The following is a 12,655-nucleotide window of genomic DNA, read 5'->3' on the forward strand; positions in this document are numbered from 1 at the left end:
GACCTGCAGTTGGACCTGTTTTGACAACCTGGAACGGTGCAGATTATTTGAAATTTTCCATATAACGCCAGAATTGTTAGGGTTGTAATTGGTATCTCACTTTTCACAGATGAGCAAAGGTTTACTCTAAGACGGGTGTCAAACTGAAATACACAGTGAGCCAAAATTAAAAACTTTGACAAAGTCACAGACCAAACTTGAAGCTGAAATAGCACCTCTACTACAATTCCCTGCGGCAAGAAAACAGTCCAATGCGGGGCCAGGCATAGGCAGAGAGGCCGCTGGTCTACAGACGCGAGTGATGCTGGGTATTGTAGTGTGGTGCTATTTCAATGCAGCGACGGGCCAGCTGCAATTCATATTTAGGATTCCTTTGGGGGCCAAAAAAAAGGACGTTGCGGGCCAGAATTTGACACCCCTGCTCTAAGACATTCTGTCTGCAGCATTACCTGGCATGCCTAGTTTAGCAGTGGGTCAGTGACAATCAGCCCGGCATGTTATTAGATAGCCACACAGACCTCCGCGGTCTAGCTAACGGTTCAGTAACTGACCCACTGTCAGACCTTACATTGGGGCTCAGTATTTATTTGTTCATATCCATCTTCCTCATCTTCCTTGTCCTATTTGGCTTGCTCCCACTTTCTGCACATTTAAAAGAGCTCTTAAAACCCATCTTTTCAAACTTGCCTACCCATCTTCTGTCTCCCAAAACCTTCACTACTTCCCACCATTCAATATGCCCTCTCCTATTGTGTGTTACTTTCCCCACCTTTTAGATTGAAAGCTGTTCGGGACAGAGTCCTCCTCTCCTCCTCCTGTGTCATTGTTTCTATCTGTCTGTTATTTGCTACCCCTATTTACTGGACAGCACTGCATATTATGTTGGTCCAATACAAATACTGGTGGTAATATGTACACATGTACCGTATTTACCCTCAATGTATTTATTTGCAAGATGATATTAAATAAAGATACTTTTTTCCTTAGTTTTCAGAATAGGGTTGAATAAAGTTCAATTTCTACAAATGCTTAACTAGTAATAGTAAGCTATTATCAGCTGGAATTGTTCTGTAAAGTTAAACACTGATATTAGTCTAGTTGAAGATTACTGACTACCTACTAAGCTGTACCATGATCTTTTGACCCCTTTATTTTACATCTAACCTAAGGCCTGCTATCTGCACTGTAACTATATTTTTGTATGTTGTCTCTATTGTTATAAGAGGCCTAAGTGCAGAAAAGAGTTAAAAAGAACAAATTTGTAAGCAAATTATCTCTAATATGATCAGAGACATTGTCTTTGTACTATTTATTTTTTTGCTTAAGGGTGTTGAAATATGACAGGCGCTCCACAGGAGGTATACTACAAAGTGCCATCAAAAGTTGCCCATTAAGCAGAGCTGTCAATGCAAATTATTTTGGTAGAGGGTGAAAAGTTCTAGCTCATTTGGTACCCAGCCGGGTGCAGGCCTTAGGCATGTTGTTATTGTTCCCCCATGCTGTTAAATAGACCGTCAGTGCTGATATCCCTTCTCTCCCGATTCTACAGTTGGAGTCACCTGGAAGCCCCTCGGGGCCCGAATTGCCCGTCGAGACAATACTGGACGACAGGGAGCGAAGAATTTCCCACTCTCTGTACAGCGGCATTGAGGGCTTTGACGAATCGCCCACAAGGAATGCTGCATTAAGTAGAATAATGGGTGAGTCAAGTAGCCTCTACTAATCATGTCATGTTTTTGTCCTTTTCACTGTTCATTGAAGAGTGATTAATGTTCTATTTACAATGGCAACGGCCAGCATACAACATCTCAAATCCAATTCAGATGAACAAAGAGCAGCAAAGATTGTGCAGGATAAAAGATTTCTAATGTGATTGGCATAGTGTGTTTTCCCAGTAAAACAGGTGAAGTGGGTACACTGCATAGAATGGGCCTTGTCTTTCATAAGAGTACCTCTGCGTTTTGTCTTCCTGGAATAATGGCTCTATTATATTAAAGGATGTGTGTTAGACAGGGTCAGCAGTGTTAGAGCCATAACTGGCAGAAACCAGGTCCTGCCATTGTAATAGTAATGAAGCTTTTTGGGTTTTATTTGTTTCATAGTTATTCTTTTATTCTTTTGGGTATAGGTTTCTTACTGGACAGCAATATCCCCTTTCTGTGCAGTTCATTTTGTGAGATCAAAACTAGGTCGGCCCCATTCACGCCAGTACATTTCTCTTCTGCATGCCCTTTCATAGTTAAAATGCATATGAGAATGCCAAACCCAAGCGCTAATATGTTATATAAGTTTTAACTAATTACAACTACCCTACCAAAACTGTCAATCTTTCTTTAAAGTAATACATGGTTGCCTTGTGATCTGAGAGTCATTTTCCAATACAATGCTTTTTCCTTAATGCTATCCTGCGTTGCCACCTTTTGTTCTTTCATTTTTCATTATTGGGAATCCCACCTGGGACATGCAGCAGCCCTAAAACACATACATATAGACCGCAAAAAGTTACAATAGTTGAGCAAACAGAAAAGGGTGACAATATATTTTTTCTAATATATTTTTTTTTTATCTTCCTGTATGATATTTTTTTAATCAATAGTGACATTGCTGATCCAAGTATGGATTGTACCAGTGGTGTGAATCAGGAGTTTGGCAGTTGCAGCCTATATCAGGTTTTAAATGTATTCCCTGTTGGAGTTGAGCTCCCTCCTTACTTCATGGGGAGGAGAAAATCTCTCCAGTAGGGATGCAGCAATTTAACACTTTTTCCCACAAGATTGGGAAGAATTATTTTTAATTTTTATTTTTCACAAAAAAAGAGCATTGGTAATACCCATACAACCCCCAATCACCTCTATCTATCTAAATACTAACTATACATACACACATAAAAATGAAATATAATCAAAAACCTTGTTACATATCCAAACAATAATCATACATATGTGAAAAACATGGTAGCGTCAGCCCCAAAGTCACAGTCACAAACTTTTCAAGAAGTGCAATGTTTCATAAACCTTTTTTTTTTTATCACCACATGTACCACACTTGTTCTTTATTATTGTGTTACTTTATATCTTCCTTCCACACCCTGGTTCTGGTGCTTTGGGAAAAAGATAGGCCCTCTGTTGTGGACTACTGCTGTTTATAACAGTAAGGTCAAACTCACAGTGTCCCCGTATCGGGACTGCTTAACACCTGCAGCTGAGAATAACAGACTTCAGGTTCATTAATGCTGATTATCCTACAGTAATAGTCACTATCGGCAGATATTCATTTAATGAAAGCTGTAGAAAATACATTTAAATTACATTTTGGGAAGGTTAGTAATCACATTTAGAATTACTTTAATAAAATATTGAGGAACCGCTTTCCTTTTGTAGCCTCGTCTGTAACATTGCATAAACAATATTTTCTTTTGGTTATTATCCAGAAATGACTTTGTGTATGACTTTCTTTACCTTGATTCCCCTGGAAAGTAAAACTTTCTCATCGTTGATATTCAGCGAATGCAGAGTTGTTCTCCATTACATGCACTGGTAAACTGCAGCGGGTCTCATAAATTGTCTGTCAGCACTCTGTTGATAAATATCTATTTTATCCAACAATGAAAATTGTCAACTTGAGCTGTATGCAAGAAATGTATTAAACATACCTGGCCACCTCAAAAAATATCTTGTTTGGCAACAAATACATTCTACTTTTTGTTCCTATGTGAGAAAATTTTCAAAAGAATGTGATAAAGTTAATTTGACAAATGTAAGAATTGTCTTTCCTAAATATGCCTATTATGTTGTGACATAAGGACTTCCTCCACTGCTCATTTCATTTTATGTCTACAGGTTGGAGATCAGTGATATAAAATGAATTCTTTACAGGATTTTATCCCTGTTGTGTGCCAGTAAATAGAAGCACCCAATAACTTTTTGCATTCCTTTGAGAATCTTCATGTGACATTTCTGCAAAGTTCTTCAGCCCATTAGAGTCTTCATAGTAGGGAGCAAATAGAAAATCTTTTAGAATGGGAATACCTATTCAAAATTACCAAATTATATTAAAACCTGGAACCTTTAATCCACAATATTTTGATTGGTTTTCATGGGAAACAAGCCAAGAAGTTAAAAAAAAAAGGCCAATAAGTAATTTCGTTCATTAGGTTAAAATTACTCACCTTTAATCCTGCAGGTCCCTTGGTTTCGCCGGTCCTGGAATTTCTCTTCATCCTGGCGCCGCCATTCACTTTCTTCTCTGTCGTCTTCTTGTCTTCTTGGCACATCACCCGTCACAGCGCAGGTGCGAGATGGGGTGACGTAGCCCTCTTTATGTTGTAAAAATAATTGACATTTTTCCTTTACATATCCAAGGTTGTCTACCCTTTTATGGAAAGTGAAAATGTTGAGTTTAGGTACGCTTTAAATTAGGATTAAGAGAGGAATTTACAATTAGGTACACAAACCACTAAGAGATTATTTTAACTCCCTTTGCTGAATATATTCTAAAGAATGCTATTGAATATACCTAACTAGGAATAGGTGAGATTGTTGAGATCACATGACCAGAAAATCAGGGGCTCTGCTAGAATTTGGGCTTTGTAATACATATTCATTAACTATTATTTAAAACAGAAGCAAAGGGAGAGAGGAACAAATAAATATGGATACAAACAGATTTTGGCTACATGAATGTAACCGATATTGTTATTTAAAACTTTTCAATTACAAAGCTGAGCGAGCAGTCTAGATTATATTGTTGGAAGTCAATTTTCTCTTTAGCTGTTTTGACTTTTCATATGTGGTTCAGTAATAGGTTTTACATAGAAAAGCGCTATAGTTCGGGTAACACTGAGACTGCAGAATGGGTCACTGGAGTGCCATCCTTAGCTTGCTTTGGTTTTCTGTTTTTCAGTGCATTAGCTCCAAATCGCTATAGATAATTTTCTGCATCCTTTGTTAGCATTCAGCACCATGCTGGCGCTTCGTCCCCTGTGGCCAATGAGGTTATTAGCGCTTGCTCTGCAGCTATCCAGCTTTCCCTTAACAGACCCAGTTAATAAAGACTTGTCTTGCCACCGGAGAACTCAGATTTACTGACTAGCTCATCATGGGATTAGTTTGTAAGGATTTTCAAATTTAAAACACAATGAGAGGTTTGATTAAAATTGCTCCTGACATTAAAAACACTTTTTCCCCCCTTGCTTTGGCAAGTTATTATTTTTTTCTACTTCGCTAGAAAGACATAAGCAGAGCTATTAGATCATTTAAATTCCAATGTTTCTAATGAGCTCATTAAGATTGTAATTAAGAAAAATAATTATTTTTGTGGTGTTTTCATAAATCGCCTTTCGTGTTTTGATAGAAGCAGGACTTTATTTTGGTATACTGTCCTTTATGTTTTAGATTGGAATTGTGGCTGACGTTGATTGAAATCAGAAAGTTTTATTAATGGTTTCCTGCTAAACTCTGTGATGAAAACCTCATTTGTATCGTCCTAGAATTTGCATTATCCCAGCCTAGATCTCTGCTGAATGTTTCTGTGCAGCCGTTTGGTGATGAGGTTTACATAGGCGCTACCATCATGAGGCAAACCTATTGCATGGCGACAGTCATATTATGCAGCAGTTATAAATAAATGGTTTTCTCTTTTACTTATCTTGCTTTGTATAATAAACTTACTGGGGATCCCCCAACCAAGTTTAATGTTAATATTGCCGTTTAAGCTTTTGGTGCTTCACCAGTTTGTTTATCCGCATGTGTAGAGTTCAGTTTTACCCTCCAAATTTGACATGCTTATTTTTCTATATTTCCAGGCCAGTATTATACATAGAGGTTTATCAATTCTTCAGGGATAATGTATTTTTTGCTAGGATGAGTCCCACTATGCCCGATCAACAACTGCTGAGGAAAAGTCTCAGTATTTGGAATTACGCTATTCAGTCTTTACTTCTATTGGAGGAGTGAGAAAGATTTTAGTGTGTCCTATGTGTGTTTACGCATTTTCTATGCAAAGCTTGTAATTAAATCTTCAGATTATTGAATCTCATAAAACAAAAAGAAAAATTAGGGGATCTGTGTCTCCACCAAGCATGCATACCTGCACTTAGGATGTTCACAGGTATACACAGATCTTATACTACATATTGAGTATCCTCGCATACACTGCAGAGTCAGATGAATAGTTCGAAGACCAAATATAACTTCAGTGTTTGTTCTTAAAACAAAATTTTCTAAATTCAAATGATTTGCATAAATTTTTACCTAAAAAGTAAAAAAAATAGTGACACTGTCATAAATGTACTGTTCATACATTTTCATTCATTCATGCATTGCCCCTTCTTTCAAATTCTTATTGTCACCCTGTTACATGCACATCTGGTAAAGAATACAAAGTAAGAATATTTTCCTAAAGAAATAACAATGTTAATAAAACAAAAATGTTTAGGATATGCTGATGCACAGATCGCAGGTGCATTTTAAATGTGTTCTGATTGCTCCATGACATTTGCTGTATCTCATGTACTCTTTTAAGTATGTAAAGCCAAAACATTTCTGTTTCATTACTTTTTCATAGAGCTTAGATGGGCTAAAATTTCAGTCTTGTTTATTTTTTGCCACCTGTTTTCAAAAATAATGACATTTTGTAGAAGGTTTACCTTTTGTGTATCAATTCCTAATTCTGGCTTCCCTATCACTTTCTAAGTGGCAATGGTCACTGAACCAGTAGACGGGATTGTTCTTTGCAGCAGGAACACAGCTATAAAAACCTGGTGGGTTTCCAATCCCTCTTCAGTCTAACCCAAACTAGTGTTCCTCCCAAGGGTGGCTTACTGTTGCTAGTACCCTGACAGCTTTTTGGAAGCCCCAACGGTTTGACGGTTTTTAATGAACCAGTATTTGAACATTTGACAGTGAGCTGTACTCGAATACCTAATACCACCTCCGTTCATCCCCTATGACTGCCTGTAGGTTAGACACTACGTTTAAGTTTTAAGCTGCGTATTAAATGATAAACATTTCGAGGAATGGGACTTGGTCATTGACCCTATGGGTTATCATAAACATAATGTTTGATCATGTACCTGCCGAAATAAAGCCTCAGAGATACGTCTGGTTGTGTTAACAGCGTGATCATTTAGTATCATTGCATAATTGGGCATTTATCAAGTATCTTATATCGATACACAAAGGAACATGCTGGAGAGAATGCATTTACAGGTGAAAATTGGAACATCACGTAATGTATTGTTTTGATCTGTAACAGTGATTTGTAAGATGATTGATTCACACATGTTGATATGAATTTCATTTACACAGCCTGCATAGAGATAGCCTCATGAGATGGAATTGTGTGCATTAGGGTTTTGTAGTTAGTGGTTTTTATTTAACTCGGCAAGACATCCTATTTTTCTATTTTGTTAGATAAACTAGCGCATTTGTAATTGTTGGAAATTCTGGCACACGTGTTTATTAATCTTTTTAAATTAGTGACATCCTCCAAATTTCCTCCTGTGATCCACAAGTAGTAATGCCATCAAAGTACATACAAAGTGCATACAGGCTCAGTGTGTATAAATTCAATGGAACATCTGACAGGTGACAACTCAGAGCATTGCTCCCCTGCTGCAACAAGATATAATTCTGCTTAGCTATGAGTTGGTACACCAAATGCACATAGCATAGATATCATTAACCTCATGAAGAATGAAAGATTAATTTTTTCACCAAAGTGAAAATGTTTATTTTTTATTTCCTAACTGTTATAATTTATAGTTGCCAGACAGATAAATGCTGCTGTTTTTCTTTTTCTGTAAACCATAAGTCCTACTGAAGGCTCCAGTGACACTAAACAGTACTTGGGGAGGGAGTGTTGAGCCGCTGCTGGAATTGCTTAGTTATGCTTTCTGTCATGTAATGCTGTTTTCTGCTTTCTGCAGGTAAATATCAACTTTCCCCAACCGTAAACATGCCTCAGGATGACACTGTGATCATTGAAGATGACAGATCCCCAGTATTGCCTTCCCAGCTCTCCGACCAGTCATCTTCCAGCTCACATGATGATGTAGGATGCGTTACAGACTCTGCAGGAGCCTGGTCAAAAAATGTAACTAGTGAATCCACAGAGAGGTAAGACTTCTATTTCTTTGTACGGTCAACACAGGGCAGTTCGTGTTAACTCTTAGGCATGGTCTCCAACCTACGTGGAATATGGATTTTTAAAAAAGATCCAGTCAAACCAGAAAATTTTTGTTTTGCAGAAAAGTACTAAGTCGTATCGGTTTCTAGCCTCCAATAACTCTTAAAGTCTTTTTGCAAGAGAAAGCTATATATTCCCTATAGAAGTCAAGCCATTTAGTATGATTCAGTGACTGGAAGACAATAATATTATTGGCTGTAAATCTGCGCAGGTGCTGGATCCAAACTTCAGCTTTCAAACAAATATTTCTAATATTGAAAAGAACTATGCACCTTTTGCAACTAGACTCAGTTTGCTTTATGGTCAGCTGCCTGGTCTCTTTAATTGCCCTGTAAGTTAACTATGTCTGCTGCCATCATTTCAAAATGCAGATTTCCATCTTGTGTCTAACCCTAATCTTTTTGCATTATGGAGCCAGAAGAAACATACAGCAAACAAGTTTCTTATCAGTGTGCTATTTACAGATCAGTGACATGGAAAGTTTTTAAGCCAAAGCATTAGCCAGACATCTAGCATTTTGAAGAGGTCAAGAGAGCTCGTTAAAGACTTTGGCTTTTGATTATTCAGGGAATGAAGGGTACTTGGTAGAAATTGGCACAGAGTTGGATTCTCCTATCTTTGGGGAGCAATAGACAATATCTATAAAGACTTTAACTTGGAGGAAATTAGACTTTTCCAGACCTTTATGGCTGCATTCTTTTCAGGGATTCAAACTGATGACTTGTAAGACAGTGGGCTAGGTTTGGAATTGCAACCCAGATATATTCTGAATAGGTCATGATTGACAGCCTATACCTTTATCCACACAAGTCCTCTAAGTATATAAAATATATAATTTCTATGATAGCCATAGTTGTTTATACAGGTCGTAGTTTAGTTGCTGTCATGATTTTTTGTTTCCTTCATTCAATTTGAGAGAACAACTCTCTTAATAGATATGGGATACAGCCAATTGTTTTGTTCCTAAGCCACATGTTACCTGGCAGGTCTGCACAGTTTCGATTATATGGTGAAGCCCAGAGTTGATAGTCACCTGGAATTTGATAATTATTAAACAGTCTGAAGACTACAGCCCTCTCGGTGTAATTGGAGAATAGTGCATTAATTTGCAAGCCTTGTAATTATGTACATCAATAAGCAAAATAAAGCTCTCAGTGGAGCCACCTCCTAAGGCTGTAGTGATAATTAGCACAAGCAGTGAGAATTATAATATGCCGCTTCTGCAGTTGGTCTTTCTCTTGAGCACGCTTTTAGTGCATCAGCGAGATTGCTAGAAAAAGTGTAAAGCAGAGTTCCTTCCCTGTACAGCTCATCTCAGCTATTCTAAGATTCTGTAAAGAACGGAGGAGGTAGGCATTACAGCTGCTACGTTTTTAAGCCTCAGCAGAGCTTGGCAGCTTTAGGATGAGAGAATAACTTATTATTAGTGGAATTTGGTTTCAATGCACACATTTTTAGTCTTTTCCTTATTTGTTCATTGGCGTGGGCTTTGCATATTAGTTGGTAAGGGCTAGCGTAAATTTTTAGTAGAGCTTGTTGTCTCTGTGATCAGTTTAGAATGTTGCGGAGTTCCATCAGCGATTCTTTTTCAGGTCCATCAGACCTGCCGTTGACCTTCTTCTAAGTTTGTCCTTGCTGCTTTGGTGTTCTTACTGGCTTGTGTCAAAAAAAAAATGCAGTTGTGATACAAAAAAAAAAAATGCACATGTAGAAAAGCATTTACTATATTTCTGGTATAGTAAATATACACTAAACCAATTTTTGGGTTGCCATTTCTGAACTCCTTAAAATGCTAATTCGCTGGCTGTCAGCTGCATTCACTATTGTTTCAGTTTGCTATGAGCAACTGGTGCAAGAACAAGCATAGAATTTGGTAGTTTTTAAATTTCTCATCTGTGTACCAGTTTCAGGTTAGTGACCCTACCACAAGCTTTTTGAGAAGTTCAACTTTCTTTTTGTTGTTTTTTTTTTTTTAATATTTTTTCAGTACAAGTTTTTACCTCTTTTTCTATGTCTGCATGAAAGATGAGGTATGATTAGGTCAGACTTTAATGGTTTGGTTGATTCAACACAACCTCAGTCTTCTGTGGAAAGTTCTGGTTAAGATTTCCAGTGATTCTGTAGTGTTTTGAATGTTGGATGTCCATTTGTGCTCCTATTTTTCCAATTAAATCCAAATCCAGTTGGCACAATAGGCTGATCTCCAGATCTGGCAATACTAAACCCAGAGATCTCACCAACTTGAGTGGTTTACCTTTCCTTCATCTACCCAAATTTAAATGCATTTGAGAACTGAGTGATTGGTAATAAAATACATACCAATAGCCACCACCTGCTGCCCAGTCTGTTTTTTTTTTCAACCAGGTGCTTAATACACCTTTTTTCTTTCTGATCCAGTAGTTCTTTAGCTCAGAAGTTCCTGGCACTCTAAAAACTCCCTGTAGTTTATTTAATTGCATTCTTGATTAAACAAAAATAAAGAATGCACAGTACACATGCTTATCGCAAGTACTGCAGACTACCAAAAACATTACACCTCAGTGGAAAAGAGCAGTCATACAGTGACAAGCAAAGTGATTCAGTCTTGCCTCACTTTAGCTATCAGAACTAATTAACTTCTCCAGGTTTTTTTTAAAGCTGGGTGGGAAGAAGCTGTAGGTGGGTGGCAGTCCCAGTATTGTGACACAACTTTTCAGTAACCACCCTAAAACTGTCGAGGGGTGCCCGGCTAAAAGGGGTTGGGGCAAACACTTGAAATAAATTCAGATTTTGGAAGGTCATGCTACTTAAGCCATCATAATTAGCCCCATGACCTATAAACAGAACTCATCATCTTCCCCCCCTTTAAATTCCAAATCTCCCCCAGACACATATTCCTAACTGTTAACAACACTGTTATACGTCCTTCCCCTCAGGCACGTTGTCTTGGCGGCATCTTTGACTCTGCCCTCTCATTTATCCCCCATATTCAGAACATTTCCAGGTCCTGTCACTTTCATCTATGTAACATCTCCAAAATCCGCCCCTACCTGTCCCCTGGGGCCACCAAACTCCTTGTACATGCTCTTATCTCTCGTAACATCCTCCTCTCTGGTATACCACTAACCCGACTCTATCCTCTGCAGTCTAATATGAATGCTGCACCCAGACTCATCCATCTATCCCACCGCTTCTCTTCTTTTCCTGTCTCAGATCTCTTCACTTGCTTCCATTTCAACTTAGAATCAAATTCAAGCTCCTGTGCTTTGCCTTCAAATCCCTCCACAATTCTTGTCCCACTTACCTCTCTGACCTAGTAAAAAAAATTCTCCCCCAGCCACTCTCTCCTCTCCGCTCTTCTGACGACCAACTAATGACTACCTCAATACACGCATGGCTCCAAGACTTTTCTAGAGCTTCCCCAACTCTTTGGAATGGTCTTCCTCGTCCTATTCGGCTTGCTCCTACTTTCTGCTCATTTAAAAGAGCACTCAAAACCATGAACATTTTTTCAAACTTTTCACTACTTCCCACCACTACATATCTCCCCATCTATTGTACGGTAATTCCCCCATCTCCTAGATTGTAAGCTCTTCAGGACAGGGTCTTCTTCTCCTGTTTCACTCTCTGTATTCATCTCATTTGCAATCCCTATTTAATGTTCAGCACTGCGTAATATGTTGGCGCTATATAAATCCTGATTAATAATAATTGAGGCTTAATAAACCATCATTCGGTACAGCCAAAGTTCCAATGATGTGTTCGGTTTCTTCATTCACATTCAAAGCCCAGTTTTTATGAAGCAGCCATTACCAATAAAGCCATGCAATTCAGTTTCCTGCAGTCAGGGGGACAAGTAGTAGAGGGCAGCGACATGGTCTCTGCAACCTCTTGCTCAAGGCAGAAACTTTGAGCAGTCACAATGGACATAGGAGGGTTATACAAACAAGCCTGGCAGCTGTTCTGAATCACAGAGGGAAATGTATGCCGTCCAGCATGACATTATCTTCCTAATCCTTTATGAAAATATTATGAAAACAAAGTGTGCAATAAGAAGGGATTAATACAAGGAATGTTAATAATATGCAGGGTCGCCGGGTGGCAGAGCTCTTACCAAATCATTCCCGGGGAGGAGAAGTGAGCCTGTAAAAACCTGATGAATATTTTAATAATTAGTCGGAGGAGGGATGAGTGTGCTGGTGGGCCATATCTTAATGTCAGTCCTCAGTAATAGACAGGGCAAGGTGACTTTCAGAATTCTTAGAATTGTTTGTTCTATAAATTGCTTCAGGAGTTATACTTTAAATTAGTATAATATGTTTATGTGAATTTAATTTTTAGTGCCCTTTAAAGCCAAAGTTAAGCCTTTTAACATATTTTACTTAGGATGTATTTGCTTTGTAATATTTGGTATAGTTAACACCTTAAATATCTTTTGTGCTAAAGCTTTAAATAAACATAAGCAATGAAGCATCTACACCAGCCTTTC

General features: G+C 38.1%; 1 protein-coding gene across 11 annotated transcripts in view; it reads left to right on the forward strand.

Annotated features, from left to right (window-relative positions):
- PARD3 (par-3 family cell polarity regulator) overlaps positions 1 to 12,655 on the forward strand; it is a 387,075-nt gene that overhangs the window by 211,433 nt on the left and 162,987 nt on the right. For all 11 annotated transcript variants that reach the window (XM_072412641.1, XM_072412646.1, XM_072412650.1 and 8 more), the window contains 2 exons: positions 1,550 to 1,700; positions 7,928 to 8,117. In XM_072412641.1, coding sequence (XP_072268742.1) covers positions 1,550 to 1,700; positions 7,928 to 8,117 — 341 coding nt within the window. The remainder of the gene's footprint in view (positions 1 to 1,549; positions 1,701 to 7,927; positions 8,118 to 12,655) is intronic.

The sequence above is a fragment of the Pyxicephalus adspersus genome, chromosome 5 (genome assembly GCF_032062135.1).
Source record: "Pyxicephalus adspersus chromosome 5, UCB_Pads_2.0, whole genome shotgun sequence".
Classification (NCBI taxonomy): Eukaryota; Metazoa; Chordata; class Amphibia; order Anura; family Pyxicephalidae; genus Pyxicephalus; species Pyxicephalus adspersus.